This window comes from Salmo salar, chromosome 01 (assembly GCF_965601325.2).
Source record: "Salmo salar chromosome 01, fSalSal1, whole genome shotgun sequence".
Taxonomy (NCBI): domain Eukaryota; kingdom Metazoa; phylum Chordata; class Actinopteri; order Salmoniformes; family Salmonidae; genus Salmo; species Salmo salar.
The window spans coordinates 173,302,902-173,323,617 of NC_138291.1; the positions used below are offsets into that span (position 1 = coordinate 173,302,902).

Here is a 20,716-nt window from a genome sequence, read left to right on the forward strand (position 1 = left end):
GTTCTCTCCCTTCACAGAACAGCGCAAACTGTCTCTAACCGGAATAGAAAGAGTGGGAGGCCCCAGTGCACAACTGAGCAAGAGGACAAGTACATTAGAGTGTCTAGTTTGAGAAACAGACGCCTCACAAGTCTTCAACTAGCAGCTTCATTAAATAGTACCCACAAAACACCAGTCTCAGCATCAACAGTGAAGAGGCGACTCCAAGATGCTGGCCTTCTTGGCAGAGTTCCTCTGTCCAGTGTCTGTGTTCTTTTGCCCATCTTAATCTTTTATTTTTGTTGGCCAGTCTGAGATATGGCTTTTTCTTTGCAACTCTGCCTAGAAGGCCAGTATCCCGGAGTCGCCTCTTCACTGTTGGCGTTGAGACTGGTGTTTTGCGGGTACTGTTTAATGAAGCTGCCAGTTGAGGACTTGTGAGGCGTCTGTTTCCCAAAATAGACACTCTAATATACTTGTCCTTTTGCTCAGTTGTGCACCGGGGCCTCCCACTCTTCTTTCTATTCTGGTTAGAGCCAGGTTGCGCTGTTTTGTGAAGGGAGTAGTACACAGCGTTGTACAAGATCTTCAGTTTTATGGCAATTTATTGCATGGAATTGCCTTCATTTCTCAGAACAAGAATAGACTGACGAGTTTCAGAAGAAAGTTATTTGTTTCTAGCCATTTTGAGCCTGTAATCGAACCCACAAATGCTGATGCTCCAGATACTCAACTAGTCAAAAGAAGGACAGTTTTATTGCTTCTTTAATCAGCATGACAGTTTTCAGCAGTGCTAACATAATTGCAAAAGGGTTTTCTAATGATCGATTAGCCTTTTAAAATTATAAACTTGGATTAGCTAACACAATGTGCCATTGGAACACAGGAGTGATGGTTGCTGATAATGGGCCTCTGTATGCCTATGTAGATATTCCATTAAAAATCAACCGTTTCCAGCTCCAAAAGTCATTTACAACATTAACAATGTCTATACTGTTTTTCTGATCCATTTGATGTTATTTTAATGGACAAAAAATTTGCTTTTCTTTCAAAAACAAGAATTTCTAAGTGACCCCAAACTTTTGAACGGTAGTGTATGTCCAAGTCAAGAAAGTTGATCAGCAGCCAGAGGCACTGGTCAACTATTAGTGGGGGGATTTTTCAAAGCCTATATCAGATACTCCTGAGTGGAGCAGCGGTCTAAGGCACTGCATCTCAGTGCTCAAGGTGTCACTACAGAGCTTGGTTCGATTCCAGGCTGTATTAAAGCCGGCCGTGATTGGGAGTCCCATAGGGCAGTGCACAATTGGCCCAGCATCACCTGGGTTAGGGTTTGGCTACTTAAATAAAAATAATACTTCAATGAGTGTAATTGGTTCAATGTTAGGAGTTGAGAAATAAAGTTGACATCATTAGAAAAAATATATTCTCCTCCTTTCTTCTGTAAGTATGTAATTCAAAATTTGTTTAATCTGTATTCCAGCAATATTCATAAAAATATAGTTTATATAGTTGCGGGACCGCGGACCCTCGGTTGAATACCCCTGGGTTAGGAACCAACACCAATTAATGTTGCATCGTCTGGCACTGGAGGTTGTTTTGCAAAAGGCACAGATGTATTAGGATTTTTTCCCCCGCTTGGGACCTTTCCACAACGCTGGTTGATGCATGTCACACTATGGCCTGTTGCCTACAGCCCTGGGGCCAGCATACACAGAGAGTTGCAGGGATTCATTGGCGTTTGTCACGAACACCTACGCCATAGCACTTGAAGGTAGAGAGTCAAACAGGTAATATGTGCCATAGTTAAATAAGAAAAAAACTAAACAAGGTCATTTGAGTTCAAAACTCAGCATTAGACAACAAACCTAGGGTTCAAATGTTCCAGGCTCAACAAAAAAATGAGGACCACAACAAAATTAAGGTTCAAAGAAAGGCCATAATCAACATGAGAGAACAAGATGAGGGATCAAACTCAGCAAAACAAAAAGGTCAGGGTTCATTCGAGAGCAATACTGGAGAAGACAACAGAGTTAGTAATGACTCCATTGCTTTCCTTTGCAGCTGTATCTATTCTGTTTGGACTGAAAGTGTTGTAGTGTTTCACCTGCGACTATCTTTCCCATGAAAAATAGAAGACATGAAATGATTATCGTATTTCATCACTTTTGTAACAACGCCAGCCAGGACCCATTTCTTATGCTTTTAATCTCCCATCCATTAAATCGGTGATATCGGAGGGGATCCGAGCCAAGCAGATTGCTGTAGTTACTTCAGATGTGATGTACTCCTCATCCTATGCCAAGGGAGAGGTCATTGAGTCGTCTGTGCTTATTAATTTGTCTGGTCATCTTTTCATTTACATCTCTGAATAATAATTTCCCTCTGCGGTCCCTGGGAGGCTAAACATTTACACTGAGTGTACAAAACATTAAGTACTCCTTCCTAATATTGAGTTGCCCCCCCCCCTCAGACTCAGAACAGCCTCAATCCATCGGGCATGACTCTACAAGGTGTTGAAAGCGTTCCACAGGGATGCTGGCCCATGTTGACTCCAATGCTTCCCACAGTTGTGTCAAGTTGGCTGGGTGTCCTTTGGGTGATGGACCATTCTTGATACACAGGGGAAACTGGAGCGTGAAAAACGCAGCAGTGTTGCAGTTCTTGACTCAAACTGGTCCGCCTGGCACCTACACCTACTACCATACCCCATTCAAAGGCTGTTCAGTCTTTTGTCTTGCCCATTCACCCTCTGAATGGCACACATACACAATCCATGTCTCAATTGTCTCAAGGCTTAAAAATCCTTCTTTAACCTGTCTCCCTCCCCTTCATCTACACTGATTGAAGTGGATTTAACAAGTAACATCAATAAGGGATCATGGCTTTCACCTGGATTCACCTGATCAGTCCATGTCATGGAAAGAGCAGGTCTTCATAACGTTTTGTACACTCAGTGTACATAATTGGGACAATGAGACAATCAACCACCAAGTCCAGGAATTTCTCTAATCCAACATATATGTGGCTAAATATAAGCGCATGATTCTCCCACGTTGGTGCTGTAAAGAACATTTCTGTCTACAATGCTCAGACTTTACTGAGTATTCCCCAAAAGGACAATATCAATATGAAGAGTGTCTGTGAAGTAAATTACACAGGGTTCTCACAGTTTAATCATTACCACCATCAGCCATGTGCTTTCAATCAGTGACTGGTAAAGGATACTCACACTGAAACCCTTACCTCCATAGTAATTACCATTCAATGAATCATTCATTAAGAGCACATGATGGCCTTACTCCATTATGGGGCCATAAGTCCCCAACCGCATGACAAGAGGCCATGTCATAATGACAGACCTGACTGAGACCTGATTTGATTGGTAAGCGATGACTGCATACCGAAAACCTTCAAGAATGTTATAAAGTAACATGAAAACAATGGGCGATTGTCTGAGGGAAGCTGTCGCATTCAGCTTTACTTCCATCGTATAATTTTCAACTCATGATATTACCCCCAATTATTATCCGTTGCAAAGTTTGCTAGAATGAAGATTACGAAAATAGCGAAAACAGAAAATGATCCTTCTGGTGCGTCAACAGAGATTTTGAGCCAAAGGACCACACCACGACCAACCTAATCTGTCTGATGTAATTATGCCTGGTTCAAAATGTCATTACATTCGCTGAGTGCTAGCGGCCTTGTTGTCTGAGGCGAAGAGGCAAGTTTGGGAGTCTCATGATAAACACATGAGTCTTTGAAGTGGTAATCTTATTGTCTAAGGTCTATTACCATGACAGGTATATGGGAGGCCTATGTCTGTCTGTCTGTCTGTCTGTCTGTCTGTCTGTCTGTCTGTCTGTCTGTCTGTCTGTCTGTCTGTCTGTCTGTCTGTCTGTCTGTCTGTCTGTCTGTCTGTCTGTCTGTCTGTCTGTCTGTCTGTCTGTCTGTCTGTCACAAGCCACAACAGAAACTAGGGCTGGGAATTACCAGGGACCTCAACAATACAATATTATTACAATACTTAGGTGCCAATATGATATGTAATGTGATTCTCGCGATTCTATATGTATTTGCAATTCGATACTGCTCACCATATATCTGCTGCAGCGGGACCAGAGAGAGCCTTGAGAAAACGAGTTTTGATCAGTCATGGAAATAAAAGTGCTGAAAACAAATAACCTATTCAGTCTCCCTATTTAAAAAGAAGATGGAGTACAAGCTAAGGAAAAATACTGGAGTTTTGGTGCAGGTACAGCCAACTAGCGCATAAATAATATTGCGATATTGTCGAAATGATACGATATGATATATATCGTCCAAAATAATATCAAGATATGTAACTATATTGATGTTTTCCCCTCCATCACTAACAGAAACCCACATAAGATAAACTCTTTGAAAACCTCTCCAGTGTCACTACAGCTACAATGGCTGCATGTACCAATTTAGTGCATAATAACAGTGCATAATATATGTTCAATAATCGTGCGTATGTGTACGTTTGTGTCTGTGTGTACAATGTGACTGACGTCAAAGAGCTCAGTGATTACGGCAGATGAGGATGGGCGTTGTGCTGTGCAGCGTGTCTCCACTTGCCAAATCCCTTTTATACAGTCATCAGTGTTCGCTCTGAAAAGGTTAGCTATATTTTCAGTGTGGTGAGAGAGGGTAGGAGAACCTGGTGCTGAGAAAGGACAAATCTTTCCTCTCGCTGCTCTTTGTTAGGGGGTGGTGTGCGGGTGGAGCTGGGGATTGTAGAGTAGGGGGGTGTCCATAAACGAGGATGGGAAAGCTAAAAACACTCTAGAACCATGTTGGGACAAGGAGAGTGGGGAGGGTGTGGAGAATGAGGAGAGTGGGGAGGGTGTGGAGAATGAGGAGAGTGGGATAGGGTGTGGAGAATGAGGAGAGTGGGGAGGGTGTTGAGAATGAGGAGAGTGGGGAGAGTGAGGAGAGTCAGGAGAGCTGTATTCTAGCAGGCGAATTGTCTCTGGTACAAAAACCAAAACCAACACATAATTGAACTATTATTTGAAAAAGATAGCAAATAACTTACCGTAGAAGGCTTTTCAATACAGTGGCCATGTCCAAATACCCATACTAGCGTACTACATACTTAAACTGCATACTCATTTTGGTGTTTGGTCTAGTAGAATTCACTCGTCTTTTTAGCTGATAATCAGATAAATTGACCTGCTGTACCAAAATGAACGAATGGCATGAGTCAACGCAATCGCGCATTAGATGATGCATTCAGAGTACAATTTTTTGGTTTGTTGATCACATACTAAAAAAAAAATGTTTTGCATACTATTTAGTACACTAGTAATGGACACTGTCAGACTGTTTTGTATGCTGCATCTCTGCTGGCCTAAATTATAAGGAAAACTTTAGCCTAATGTGTTAGACTGAAATTGTTAAAGGTCCAATGCAGCTGTTTTTGTTTTTATCTCAATATGAAATAATTTCTGGGTAACAATTAACTGTGATTGTTTTTAATTAAAATGATACAAATAAACTTTAAAAAATTGCAAAGAGCAATTTCTCAAGCAATAATTTTGCTAGGACTGGTCTGAGTTGGGAGGGGAAAACCTGTGAGTCTACTGACTAATTCACCGCAGGCCAAAACTCCATCCCAACGAAACAAGATTACATTTCTTTTCAAACAGTTCTTACACTAAAACAGCATTATAATCATTTTCACAATATTATTCCAACCTCATAGTGTGGAAACATATATAAAACATATATATATAATCACATTATTGAGCCTTTATCTTTGACTACTTGAAAATAGCATATTGGTTCAAATGTGTTTACAACAGTCAAAATAAACTCTGACTATCAAGAATCCTGTCCAGAGAAACTCATTTCTGAATGTTCAGTTAAAACACACCACTGACAAAACAACACATGCTGCTCTCAGAACAGTCCAAGACATGTTGACTTCCTGAAGTCGTTCACTTTGCCCCTCAAGACGATAAGGCGCAGGATATGTCTGTCTGACGGCCACCTCCGGGGAACATACTATCCTAATCTCTTCTCTCCATGCAGCAAAAACAAAACGGGTGACACACAGGGCCCAGAACACAGCGGAGAAAACAGTGCCAATACGCTACAGTAATCTCATTAGTGCACATTATATCAGCCTGCTTTGCTCACACATGTTCAGCCAGAACACAGATGATTAGCAACGACGACACTATTCATTAGGAGGGTTGGAACGTGTTGCCGGTTGATGGGGCGAAAAGGGCGGTTCACATAAGGTGACAGTGTTATTCATGGGCAATGCCAAGTAGGTTTGGAAATCTCACCAGCTATTCTGGATAGTGTAAGAGTATTTTTTGGTTCTTTCTGTTTCTTATATACAAGAGTGACTTTAAAAGTCATTCACATTTTAGAGCTTGGTACTGTGGCAAAGCAGTGGTTCAGTTTTCACATGCTGTGAAATTTTGATCGACATATTGTGAATGTTAGATATAAGATATTGTAAATTAGGCACTTTATTTTTCTGTCTACAGTAGCACCAAACTCCAGTATCCTCCACTATGCTTCAGAAACCCAAAGGTCACCGTCTATGAGGTGTTTTCCATATCTATCACAAAGCTATTCACACTCGAAAGAAACCCCTGTGCATCTCTGTTTTGATGAATCTCTTTTTTTTGTGCTATGAAGTAACAGAACAATTGTGAAAAGCCTCCTCTCAGGAGACAACAGCAAATTATTTTCCTAACAGATGGAAAACAATAGACAGGCTCACCAAACCTCTGATTTTTGAGCGGGCCGAGTTAGCTGCTAAACACACGCCTGTGGTCTCTACGCAGATCTTACATTTAACATTGACTCAGTGAGTGTATGAAAATAACAACAAGCTCTCACAGTCTCACTGCAGAATTAGACGTTCATCCATATTCTCCAACGTCAGATTTTTAAGTTACGGGTTCAGTTTAGTCACTCATTCTGAATGGTTAAGGTAAGGGTTAAGGGTTGGAATAGGGTTAAAACATGACGTTTAGCCACTCATTCTGAATGGTTAAGGTAAGGGTTAAGGGTTGGAATAGGGTTAAAACATGAAGTTTAGACACTCATTCTGAATGGTTAAGGTAAGGGTTAAGGGTTGGAATAGGGTTAAAACATGACGTTTAGCCACTCATTCTGAATGGTTAAGGTAAGGGTTAAGGGCTGGAATAGGGTTAAAACATGACGTTTAGTCACTCATTCTGAATGGTTAAGGTAAGGGTTAAGGGTTGGAATAGGGTTAAAACATGACGTTTAGCCACTCATTCTGAATGGTTAAGGTAAGGGTTAAGGGTTGGAATAGGGTTAAAACATGAAGTTTAGACACTCATTCTGAATGGTTAAGGTAAGGGTTAAGGGCTGGAATAGGGTTAAAACATGACGTTTAGCCACTCATTCTGAATGGTTAAGGTAAGGGTTAAGGGCTGGAATAGGGTTAAAACATGACGTTTAGCCACTCATTCTGAATGGTTAAGGTAAGGGTTAAGGGCTGGAATAGGGTTAAAACATGACGTTTAGCCACTCATTCTGAATGGTTAAGGTAAGGGTTAAGGGCTGGAATAGGGTTAAAACATGACGTTTAGCCACTCATTCTGAATCGTTAAGGTAAGGGTTAAGGGCTGGAATAGGGTTAAAACATGACGTTTAGCCACTCATTCTGAATGGTTAAGGTAAGGGTTAAGGGCTGGAATAGGGTTAAAACATGACGTTTAGCCACTCATTCTGAATGGTTAAGGTAAGGGTTAAGGGCTGGAATAGGGTTAAAACATGACGTTTGGCCACTCATTCTGATTGGTTATGGTAAGGGTTAAGGGTTGGAATAGGGTTAAAACATGAAGTTTAGCCACTCATTCTGAATGGTTAAGGTAAGGGTTAAGGTTTGGGATAGGGTTAAAACCCCACGACTGGGATCGAACACGCAACATTCTGATCCAGAATCGTGTGATTACGTTCATCCACAGCCCACGTCTACAACCCAAGCCTACTTGATGGTAATAGCGCTCACTGTTGCCCCTAGTGACTGGTTTTGAAGCCGTTTACCGACGTCCTCAGGACATGGCTAGACTTCCATTTTTGACGTCAATCTTGAATGACCTGGCTGGAAAATAAGCAGGGCCAATTGCCTGGAAGGAGGAGGTATTTATTGTCATTGGAGCTGGCAACAACATTAACTGTCTCTCTCTGTGCCTCTCCCTTCGATGACATGTCTGTTTGCTTAGCTGCTTTAGGAGATTAGCTATACATTCTTTCTTTTACTTTAAAGTGGTAAAACACTACGTGTTTGTGACGTTCCTGTCATATGATAATTGCGGGGTGCTTGATGGGGGAGTTGTCAGTGTGTCGGTCTATTCATTGACATTTTAGTCATTTTGCAGACATTCTTATCCAGAGCGACTTACAGTATTCATTACTGTAAACTTGAGCTATAGCTATATTGTGTGTGTCCGTGTGTGTTTGGACAGGTACAGTATCTCTGTGTGTGCACTGATAGATATGTTTTTTGTTCTTTATGACACTACAGTACAGTACATCACCGGGGCCAAGCTTCCTGCCATCCAGGACCTCTATACCAGGCGGTGTCAGAGGAAGGTCCCAAGAAATGTTCAATAACTCCAGTCACCCAAGTCATAGACTATTCTCTCTGCTACCACACGGCAAGCGGTACTGGAGAGCCCAGTCTAGGTCCAAAAGACTCCTTAACAGCTTCTACCCCCAAGCCATAAGACTAATGAACAATTACTCAAACAGCCACCTGGACTATTTACTTTTTTTTTTAAATTGACCCCTACCTAAATATGTTCTTAACTCTATTTGTTGAACTGCATTGTTGGTTAAGAGCTTGTAAGTAAGCATTTCACGGTAAGGTTGTATAAACTTTGTATAAACATTGTGATGAGGATAAAAGCAATGTGCTCTTGATGTTTTTGTCATCCTTGTTATTATGATCATTATAATTGTTATTTATATTAAGGGACATTTTGTTTTACCTGTTGTATTCAGCGCATGTGACAAATAAAATTTGATTTGACTAAGTGGTCTTGTGAAAACCAAAGGCAACTCTTAGGCTGCCTTTAAACAGGCAGCCCAATTCTGATCTTTTTTTCCTTCATTATTGACCAATCACATCAGCTCTGAAAAAGATCTGATGTGAAAAGATCTGATGTGATTGGTCAAAAGACCAATTAGTGGAAAAAATATCAGAATTGGGCTGCCTGTGTGAACGCAGTAACTTCTACATCTTGGCCAATCGCGGCTGTCATGCTAGAAATGTGATTGGCTAATAACCAATAGGAGACACTTCCACCAGCAGCTCCCATTGGTCAAGCAGGACACCACCCAAATTCAATACACAGGCCTTTTAGTCCCCTTAGATGACATCACTGTCTTGAGTGGTCTGCATGTTCCATAGCTACTTATTTCCACGATAAATACCCTGTAGCCTTTACAGTACTGTATGTCTGTATCTAGTGTTGTGCAGGATAAGTAATTGTGGCACGGAAAACACCCTTTTAATTGCCCTAGAAGGGATTAATTAAGTGATATTGAATGAAATACAACAGCACAGTCTCCCTCACATCTCGGCTACCAGTGTATGGCCGTGGGCCCACAGGTAGTCATGTTTACACTACAAATAATATAACCTCCTAAGGCTGGCTAAGACTGACCTGCAAGCTCCTCATTCACACCTCCACAGACAGACTTACCCAGACAAAGTGCACTTGTCAAGGCATTACGTGGCCAAACACAGATAGGCAGACACACACAAACACACACACAATAGCTTACTCAGAAGGTCAGACACACAAACACACACACGCACACAAACCACACAAACCTAAACCAAATGCCAGCCTCTCTGGGTTTTCCAGTTATTCCATGGCGTAATACCCTACAGACGTTCCAGCATGAACTGAGGCCTACTTACCAGATCCAGGAATGCCTCCTGAAGGGGAAGTTGTTCACGTGCATCATTTTCTTCTCCCGTCCCGCCTGAGAGCGACCTGCCTTCATTTAAGCTAAAGGTGTGTGCTTGTTTTGCTACAGTATTTGTCACTCAAAGGTTCAAATAAAAAACTAGAATCCCACAAACATGGTCTCTCACCGTTTGGTTCTCTCCCCTCTTTTTCATGTTTTTGAAAGTCAAATTTGATGGCTTCTCAAAGTGCAGCAGAGTTTCGATTTAGCTGGGGAGAGTGACATTTGTCCAAATTATATTTGGTGAACTGGTTTATGCCGGGGGTTAGAACTACCCCACTGGGCAACAACTGGTTGAATCAACGTTGTTTCCACATCCTTTCAACCCAAATAATCTATGTCATGACGTTGAATTAACATGGAAAACTCATTGGCTTTGCAGAAAGTCATCACCGTAAGGGCATTTCGTATTTTTTTCACTTAACTTTTAACCTTAATCCATTGACATGGTGATATTTTTTGTTGATTTCATGTTGAATTTACAATAATTGACAACTCAGCCAAATGTAAATACAAACGACACGTTGAACTGACGTCTGTGCCCAGTGGGACAACACCATGGTAAATATTTGTCCAGGATTCAGTGGTTAAGGCGAATGTGTGTAAGGATCTTTCAATACCCTCCTGAAAAACAAACTCCACAGAAAAGTCTACCAGAAACCAGTCAAGTCAGGAAATCCCCTGTCGCTCTCTTTTACTGTTAGAAGGATATTCTGCAATAGTACAACAAAAAGAGAAAATATGTCTCTCCCTACTTTTCCTGGGAAGACTTCCAACTAGGACATCAAACTCATTCCGGCACATTGTCGTGGTCTTCATCGTGAACGTCGCATCGCTGGATTCCCCCAGAGAATTCTACCTCTCCTCTCTCTCTCAGTCGCTATCTCTTCCTCAATCACTTCATCCCTTTCTCTTTCACCCAAGGAAATTAACAGTTTTTGAGGCTTCATCTGAGTGGAGGAACAACATTCCTATTCCTCCAAGTGAAAGGTGAGGATTCCGCTCTAACCCTAAATCCATGGGTCATTTTCCACGTTGGTGCCATGTCAAGAAAACTGCAGGTCAACTTTTCTCTTCCTGGTTGATCACAACCTCCTGTGATGTCAATGATCCGTGGAGGCCCAGGGATGGTAGCTAACCGCTCATGTTCAGCCAGGGGTCATAGCTAACCGCTCATGTTATTGATCCTCTTAGCGTCAACAGCTTGATTAATGTTCTCTCGCTCCCTGATGGATGGGTGGACCGAACGGGTGGAGAGGAAAACCCGACCAGTCAGACGGATAGAGTTGCTAGGGAGAGCTGCGCTTCTCTCCAAAAATATCTAAACCACATTTTTCCTGCAATGGGTATTTTCAATGTGTATAGTAAAGCTGTCAGGCAAGTTAATGTACACCTAATCCCGGTTCAAGCCACAAAGGCAGTAGGAACATACAAAAAAACTAGCAAATGGCAAGTGATCAGGAGTGAACTTTCAGTATCTTCGTTTTTGTATTGCAGCCTGGCTGATGGTGGTAGAGGTATATAATGTCTAGGTAAGATACCTCCATGGTGGTGGTGGTAGAGGTATGCCAGGTGTCATCTGAAGAAACTGTGCCTGGTCTGTGATGTCCTGTTGGTTCTCTGGACTGGCTTTCCTTCCCTGGTCATACCCCCAGGCCTAGAACCAGCCCGGGGGAGATGTATGTCTAGCAACACCCAGGAGGAGAGCCCACGCGGGGGGACACCGAGCAAGAGAGACCCACTCTATGCCTGGTAATATGTGCAGGATAAACACACACACACACAGGGACTGATGCACCCACTGACTCTCACACAGATACAGGACACACTCAGACACATATACAGACACAGCACACGTTGTCTCACAATACACACAAACAACACCCCACACAAAACACACACCTCTCCCGCACAAAACAACTCTCTCTCTCTCTCTCTCTCTCTCTCTCTGTAAGACTCCACAATCCAGCTGTATGTCAGGTCCTCCTAATCCATAGTAGGATGCCTGTCTGTCTTTGTCTGGGCCCAGAGAATCCCTCTCTCTCTCTCTCTCTCCCTCTCTCGATCTCTCACTGCGCTGCAGAGCCGGCTCCCGTCTGCAGCAGAGTGGCTGTGAGTGTGAGACTGAGGGAGTGTGTGTCTGAATGTTGGTGGAATCGTCAGTCAGAGGGGGCCTCTTTAGGGGAGTTCCCTACAGGCAGCTTTTCAGGTGTCTAAGAGAGGCTATTTGGAATGACAGCTGATTAGACTGGCTGCTGTTGGTATGTTTCAACTGACTAGTTTTACCTGTTTAAATATATATACATGTTAGTTAGTCTTGTATATAATACATGGTTGAATATCACTTGTAACTGATGAAATTGTCAGCTACGTCGTATTCAACCTGGTATTAAGTATAAATCTAACTAACAGGTACACTCTTTTAAAAAAAAGTTTATATCTAGAACCTTAAAGGGTTCTTTGGCTGTCCAAATATGAGAAGCCTTTGAAGAACCACTTTTGGTTGCAGGTAGAACCCTTTTGGTTCCATGTAAAACCCTCTCTACAGAGGGTTCTACATGGAACCCAAAAGGGTTCTACCTGGAACCAAAAAGTGTTCTACCTGGAACCAAAAAGGGTTCTCCTATAGGGACAGCCAAATAACCCTTTTGGAACCCTTTTTTTCTAAGAGTGCATACATATTCAACTAAGCTAAGGACAGATAAATAAAGCACAAATAACAGAGATGTTTAAACCTATTTAAAACAACCAAAAGTCATAAAAACTAGAGGAATTTAAATTGACATGATTGATATAAAACCGATTTAATATAAGACTGTCCGTTAAAAAAGGTTGAAATGTTCAAGAGAGGTCCATAACTACACTACAATTCCATCCCTTCTTCCAAAACAAATTAGCATTCTTCCATCAAGTTAACATCTCTTCACATTCCAATCTCTTATCATCCATTATGAATTTCCATTATTAAATTTGCCTCTCCCTCCATCATCTCCTTTACTGTCAGGAATGCACCTCTAGCTATATCTCTCTATCTCTCTATTTACTACAGTCTGAACTGAACCTCGCTTGGTCCTTTTGCAGCGACACCCCAGGATGACCCTGGTGGTGCCCCAACCATGCTTTGTTCATGCCATTTTAGGACAGGGAGGAAATAGTAAACAGGCAACTTTGCAGTGATGCCTGTCTTAAGGAATTACCCATGATGCAGACATGATGCAGACAAGTTAGAGCATGTTTCAAGGTAAAGCCTGAAATGTATCATGAATAGTTATCCAGTCTCAATGTGGATGGATAAATATCTGTCTGAATATGATCAATGAAGGCTTCTTTCAGAACACACGGTCATAGGTCAGTGAGAGTGGGTTAAACGATCTAGTAGTGTGTTTTTTCCATTGAACAACAACAGACTTTCGTCATGGCAGTGTGTGATTTATAAATTGTCGTATGATATAAAAGCCGAGGTCATAAAAAGGTACCCACCTTCAAAAAAGGCAGTTTCGGTTTATGGGGGAAAAAATGAGAGGGGCACTGACACACAAATCCTTTGGCCACAGAGTGCAGACAGTTTGGCGTTGGCACAAGATACTATATGCCCAGGCCCGAATTGCGTCAGGCAAAGCACTGAGATCGAAATTGCAACCACAGCAACAGCTGCGTCTTATGGTGTGTTTTTGAATCGCTACAGTACGTGGTCTTTTTATACGGAATGACTCATTTTATGTCCCACAGAGCACCTTTAACTACAGACCCTGGACCATCAAAAGTACAGCCTAGTGTAGACATGATTATTTAGGCGTCTTCAGAGGATTGCAGCACGAGCTATAGGGTTTCAACACATTGATTAGACATGGCAATCCGCTTCCTTTCAAGATTTTACGCGTCATTAACATTTCACTGGAACAGATATTCACAGCGGAACACAAAGATGGTTTCGCCTCAATGCTGTTTTTTTTTCTTTTTTCGTGGCTGTGGAGACGTGGTGATGTCACATGCTCGTTTAATTTCCCCCTCCGTCTCCTCTAGGGCTACGGATCGGGAGGGACGTCACTTTTCCAGCCCTGACCTAACGTCCATAGCTACTTCAGATGACCGTTTGCCCTAGCTGTGTTAAAACACCAACGCTCTTTACAGCGATAGAGTAATCATGTTGTTAAACCATGGAGAATATTCTGATAACATTCAGATGGGTGTGGTTCCTTAGCCATCTGTTCAACAGGCTAGGATAATAAACTTATAAATGTGTGTGTAAGCAAATACTTCTTAATGCTTGGTTTAATTTGTTAATAATGATAGTGTCAAAGCTGATGATAAAATGAGGGTGGACAGCTTTCAGTGTGTGTGTGTGTGTGTGTGTGTGTGTGTGTGTGTGTGTGTTCATTTAAATAGGTGTATCTGTGTGCGTACGTGTTCGGTTTGAGTGTGCATGCAAGTGAATGTGTGTGTGTCTATGTGGTCTTGTGACATCTTCAATCATCAGAACTAGGGCTGGGGATATTCTCTGTCTCCTCCTGTGCTTTGTGCATTAGCCCGCATGCCTAACATAGCAGCTCCTGTCTGGACAGAGGGGAAGAACACAGAGCACTGAGTAGCCTAGCCAGAGCAGGAACTGGTTTTAACCAAACCTACCACATCAGTCCCCAGGCAACACCAAACATACACACACACACCATCCGACTCTCACCCTGATCCCACACTCTCACGTGGGGCCACATGTATTTCAGAACATCTTTATGATTCCATTAGTTTGATTCCAGAATGTTCGCAATACTTCCCTGAATCTCAGTCAGCATCAAAAATGGCACCCTATTCCCTATACAGTGCACTAATTTTGACCAGTCCATTTTGGATGCAACCAGAGTCCCTGGAGACGAGGCTGGCAGCTAGGTCTCTACAGGGAGAGGTGGTCTTGCCAACACAGTAGCAGCAGTTGGCTTTGCTGAAAGAGGCATATAGGCGCCTGGTGTAACAAAGTAGGTCCTGTCCCTGTCCCGCCTGGTGTAACATAGTAGGTCCTGTCCCTGTCCCGCCTGGTGTAACAGAGTAGGTACTGTCCCTGTCCCGCCTGGTGTAACAAAGTAGGTCCTGTCCCTGTCCCGCCTGGTGTAACATAGTAGGTCCTGTCCCTGTCCCGCCTGGTGTAACAGAGTAGGTACTGTCCCTGTCCCGCCTGGTGTAACATAGTAGGTCCTGTCCCTGTCCCGCCTGGTGTAACAGAGTAGGTACTGTCCCTGTCCCGCCTGGTATAACAGAGTAGGTACTGTCCCTGTCCCGCCTGGTGTAACAGAGTAGGTCCTGTCCTGCCTGGTGTAACAGAGTAGGTCCTGTCCCTGTCCCGCCTGGTGTAACAGAGTAAGTCCCTTCCTTGTCCCGCCTTGTGTAACAGAGTAGGTCCCACCTGGCGTAACAGAGAAGGTCCCACCTGGTGTAACAGAGTAGATCCCACCTGGTGTAACAGAATAGATCCCGCCTGGTGTAACAGAGTAGATCCCGCCTGGTGTAACAGAGTAGGTCCCGCCTGGTGTAACAGAGTAGGTCCCGCCTGGTGTAACAGAGTAGGTCCCGCCTGGTGTAACAGAGTAGGTCCCGCCTGGTGTAACAGAGTAGGTCTTGCACACACAAAAACAGACATGCTGGTGTCTCGAAGATTCACTGCAAGGTGTAGACTACAACTATTTACCGTAATGAATAGCATAGACTAACACTCTGACAATTCCCCCAACAAGCACCCTGTCTCAAGTCAAAAACCTCCATGAAATATGACAGATACGTCACAAAGACGTAGTCTTGTACCGTTCTGCTGAGAAGAGAAGAATGTCAACTTAACGCCTTTTTAACACGCTACTCTACTGCAACAGTAGTTTGTGGTTATGTCATATGTCAGGGTCATACTTTAACCTGTCAAGTTTGTTAGGAATCTAAGCTAAGGGGCGGCAGGTAGCCTACCGTTTAGAGCATTGGGCCAGTAACTGAAAGGTTGCTGGATCAAATTCCCAAGCTGACGAGGTAACAATCTGTAAAGGAGGTAGAACAATGAATTAAAGGAGGTAGAACAATGAATTGTCCAGTTACAGTATGAAGGGTTATCTAACTACTGAAATGTGTAATTGTTTTTCCTTGTTCTGTTAAACTTGATTGATTGATATACATCCTTATCAAAGTGAAATGTCTTATGATTACATTTTATTCAGCAATTACATGTTATATCATGATGTACAATTGAGACTTCTGTGTTTCCTCAGACCGTTACACAGTGTGTGTGTGTGTGTGTGTGTGTGTGTGTGTGTGTGTGTGTGGTGTGTGTGTGTGTGTGTGTGTGTGTGTGTGTGTGTGTGTGTGTGTGCGTGCGCAAGAGTGTATGCACACATCTGTGCGTGCGTCGCTCCTTGGCCATTGACTCCTTGGCCATTGCTCATTTTGGGTACCATCCAGCCTAGTCAAAGACACTGAACATAGACAAGCCTTCTTAGGTTGCTGGATCGAATCCCCGAGCTGACAAGGTAAAAATCTGTCGTTCTGCCCCTGAGCAAGGCAGTTAAGCACCCACTGTCCCCAGGCGCCGAAGACGTGGATGAAAATTAAGGCAGCCCCCCCACACCTCTCTGATTCAGGTTGGGTTAAATGTGGAAGACACATTTCAGTTGAATTCATTCAGTTGGACAACTGACGAGGTATCCCCCCTTTCCCCTTTAGATGCAGTGGACCATGGTTTATCCCAATTCCCCTTTCAGTCTCCACTTCACTCCCTCATCTTCCCTCTATCTTCCCCTGCTCTAAGGTCTCCCAGACATGGTTGTGTGTATAAATAGCCCTGCTCTGTACTTATGTAATGGTGCCGGGTCCTGTGGAAAGGCCAAGGGTGTCTGCAGAGGGAGCTTGTCAAATACACTTCGGGGACTGCAGGGTGAAATGGGAAGATTAAATGTCACGTGAGGCTGACTGTGGCATGAGGGGCCGCAGTACACACAATGCAAATAATGATATGACTGTATCAGGATGCTTTATAATGTGGTCATATTCATGCAGAATATGTAATAGTCAGCTCTGTTTTAAGTTTTAATCTACAGTGCCTTCGGAAAGTATTCAGACCCCTTGACTTTTTCCACATTTTGTTTGGTTACAGCCTTATTCTAAAATTGATTATATTGTTTTTTTCCCTCATCAATCTACACACAATACCCCCTAATGACAAAGCAAAAACAGTTTTTTAGAATCTTTGCTAATTTAAAAAAAATTATAATAATGAAATATCACAGTTACATAAGTATTCAGACCCTTTACTCAGTACTTTGTTGAAGCACCTTTGGCATCAATTACATCCTCAAGTCTTCTTGGGTATTTAAAAAATATATATATTTAACCTTTATTTAACTAGGCAAGTCAGTTAAGATCAAATTCTTATTTACAATGACGGCCTACACCGGCCAAAAACAGACGACGCTGGGCCAATTGTGCGCCGCCCTATGGGACTCCCAATCACCGCCGGTTGTGATACAGCCTGGATTTGAACCAGGGTGTCTGTAGTGACGCCTCTAGCACTGAGATGCAGTGCCTAGACCGCTGCGCCACTCGGGAGACCATGAAACTACAAGCTTGGCACATCTGTATTTTGTTAGTTTCTCCTATTCTTCTCTGCAGATGGTGTCAGGAAAACAACCTCTCACTCAACGTCAACAAAACAAAGGAGATGATCGTGGACTTCAGGAAACAGCAGAGGGAGCACCCCCTATCCACATCGACGGGACAGTAGTGGAGAAGGTGGAAAGTTTTAAGTTCCTCGGCGTACACATCAAAGACAAACTGAAATGGTCCACCCACACAGACAGTGTGGTGAAGAAGGCGCAATAATGCCTCTTCAACCTCACAAAGCTGAATAAATTTGGCTTGTCACCCAAAACCCTGACAAACTTTTATAGATGCACAATCGAGAGCATCCTGTCGGGCTGTATCACCGCCTGGTACGGCAACTGCACCACCCTCAACCGCAAGGCTTTCCAGAGAGTAGTGCGGTCTGCACAACACATCACTGGGGGCAAACTACCTGCCCTCCATGACACCTACAGCACCCAATGTCACAAAAGGCCAAAAAGATCATCAAGGACAACAACCACCCGAGTCACTGCCTGTTCACACCGCTACAATCCAGAAGGCGAGGTCAGTACAGGTGCATCAAAGCTGGGACTGAGAGACTGAAAAACTGCTTATATCTCAAGGTCATCAGACAGCTAAACAGCAAACACTAACTCAGAGAGGCCGCTGCCTACATTGAGACCCAATCACTGGCACTTTTTAATAAATGGATCACTAGTCACTTTAAACAATGCCACTTTAAATATTGCCACTTTGATAATGTTTATTGTATATATATCTTACATTACTCATATCACATTGTTACGTTCCCCAGTTTCTGTGTTGTGGGTTTGTATGTATTTCAGGAAATAGCTTCCTGGATTCCCCCAAGCAGCTGATTGGTCGGCCACATTGCAGATTGGAGCTGACCCCGCCCTCTCGTCAGGGGATACAGCTGTATCCCATTACAGACTCCTTCTCCAGCTGTATAAAAGCCAGTGTTCCTTTGCTCAGAGAGAGAGCTGATGGTTATGTCCTGTGTTGCTCAGAGAGAGTGTCTTTGATGGCCTGTGGTGTATGGTGCTCAGACAGGTTTTTATGAAGTATTTTGTAACCGGTCCTGCTGAGGTATGTTTTTGTCACAAGGACTGTGTTTTGATTATTTAAATTGATTACTTGTGTTTGTAACTATTCTGTTTTTGTTCCTGGGGGAAGGCACCTTGGGAGTGTTTAGGCAAGCGGCCTGAGGCCTATCTGTCATCCTTACCCGCACCTACAGTCACATACCTCTTTCACTCCACGGGGAACTGAGTGTAACATAATGGACTCATCCGGGATCCATTAAGCCCACCGGACCCTGCTGCTCTGAGCTCTCTGTGATTGAGGTGTGACGGTAGGTTGTGAGCTTGGATGACTGATTTAGTTTGCGTGTGTTAAGTAGGCTGCTGTGTCCAAAATGGCTGCCTCAGCAGTCTCCCAGTTTATTGAAGCGCCCTCTGTTGATCGGTTGGTGGTTTTGCGTAAAGTAGACCTTTGCGCTATGGCTGACCATTATGGACTCTTCGTCCCCGAGAAAGCCCTAAAGGCTGAGCTTTTGGTGCTAGTCAGGGAGGGTACATACTGTACTTTATACCATCTATTGCACCTTGCCTATGCCGCTCATCCATATACTTAGGTACATATTCTCAATCATCCCTTTAGATTTTGTGTATTAGGTAGTTGTTGGGGAATTGTTAGATATTACTGCACTAGAAGCACAAGCATTTTGCTACACTCGCATTAACACCTGCTAACCATGTGTATGTGACCAATAAAATTTGATATCCTCTAAAGCTCAGTCAGGTTGGCTGGGGAGCGTTGCTGCACGGCTATTTTCAGGTCTCTCCAGAAATGTTTGCTCAGGTTCAAGTTCGGGCTCTGACTGAGCCACTCAAGGACATTCAGAGACTTGTCCCGAAGCCACTCCTGCGTTGTCTTGGCTGTGGGTCGTTTTCTTGTTGCAAGGTGAACCTTCGCCCCAGTCGGCAGTCCTGAGCGCTCTGGAGCAGGTTTTCATCAAGGATCTCTCTGTACTTTGCTCTGTTCCTCTTTGCCTCGCTCCTGACTAGTCTCCCAGTCCCTGCCACTGAAAAACAGCCCCACAGCATGATGCTGCCACCACCATGCTTCAATCTGGTTTCATCAGACCAGAGAATCTTGTTTCTCATGGTTTGAGTCTTTAGGTGCCTTTTGGCAAACTCCAAGCGGGCCTTTAACTGAGGTGTGGCTTCTGTCTGGCCACTCTACCATAAAAGCCTGATTGGTGGAGTGCTGCAGAGATGGTTGTCCTTCTAGAAGGTTCTCACAGAGGAACTCTAGAGCACTTTCAGAGTGACCATCGGCGTCTTGGTCACCTCCCTGACAGCTCACTTTGGCAGGGTGGCCAGCACTAGGAGGAGTCTTGGTGGTTCCCAACTTCTTCCATTTTAAGAATGGAGGCCACTGTGTTTGGGGGCCTTCAAAGCTGCAGAAATATTTTGGTACCCTTCCCCAGATCTGTTCCTTAACACAATCCTGTCTCGGAGCTCTACGGACAGTTCCTTCGACCTCATTACTTGGTTTTTGCTCTGACATGTACTGTCAACTGTGGGACCTTTATATAGACAGGTGTGTGCCTTTCCAAAGCATGCCCCATCAATTGAATCTACCACAGATGGACTCCAATCAAGTTGTAGAAACATCTCAAGGATGAGCAATGGAAACAAGATGCACCTAAGCTCAATTTTGAGTCTCATAGCAAAGGGTCTGAATACTTGTAAATGTGATATTACATTTTTTTTTTATAAATGTGCAAAAGTTTCTAAACCTATTTTCGCTTTTTCATTATCTGTTGTGTGCAGATTGCTGAGGATTGTTTTTATTTAATCCATTTTAGAATAAGGCTGTAACATGTCTGAATACTTTCCGAAGGCACTGTTAAACTTTAAATAGAGCTGACTTACTCTGCATGACAGATTAACATCTGTTCTAGAAACAGTTTACATTTCTATCTGAATGTTGTAATGTTGCATGGTCCTGAATAAACTGAAACATGTCTTCATATCAACTTGAGGGCCACCATTGGTCAAGTAAGGTGTTACTTGACAGTCGTCTTGAGTTCTACCACTGACATTCATCCAAAATATAGGTATAT

General features: G+C 43.2%; 1 protein-coding gene across 5 annotated transcripts in view; it reads right to left on the reverse strand.

Annotated features, from left to right (window-relative positions):
* LOC106571288 (3',5'-cyclic-AMP phosphodiesterase 4D) overlaps nt 1-20,716 on the reverse strand; it is a 383,631-nt gene that overhangs the window by 138,029 nt on the left and 224,886 nt on the right. The window contains exon 1 of one of the 5 annotated variants that reach the window (XM_014144236.3): nt 9,929-12,104. The exons of 2 other annotated variants lie outside the window; for them this stretch is intronic. In XM_014144236.3, coding sequence (XP_013999711.1) covers nt 9,929-10,014 — 86 coding nt within the window. In that variant the 5' untranslated portion in view covers nt 10,015-12,104. Of the gene's footprint in view, nt 1-9,928; nt 12,105-20,716 lie in introns of those variants that run through there. 2 more of the 5 variants (XM_014144263.3, XM_045693567.2) reach the window with 2 other exon arrangements.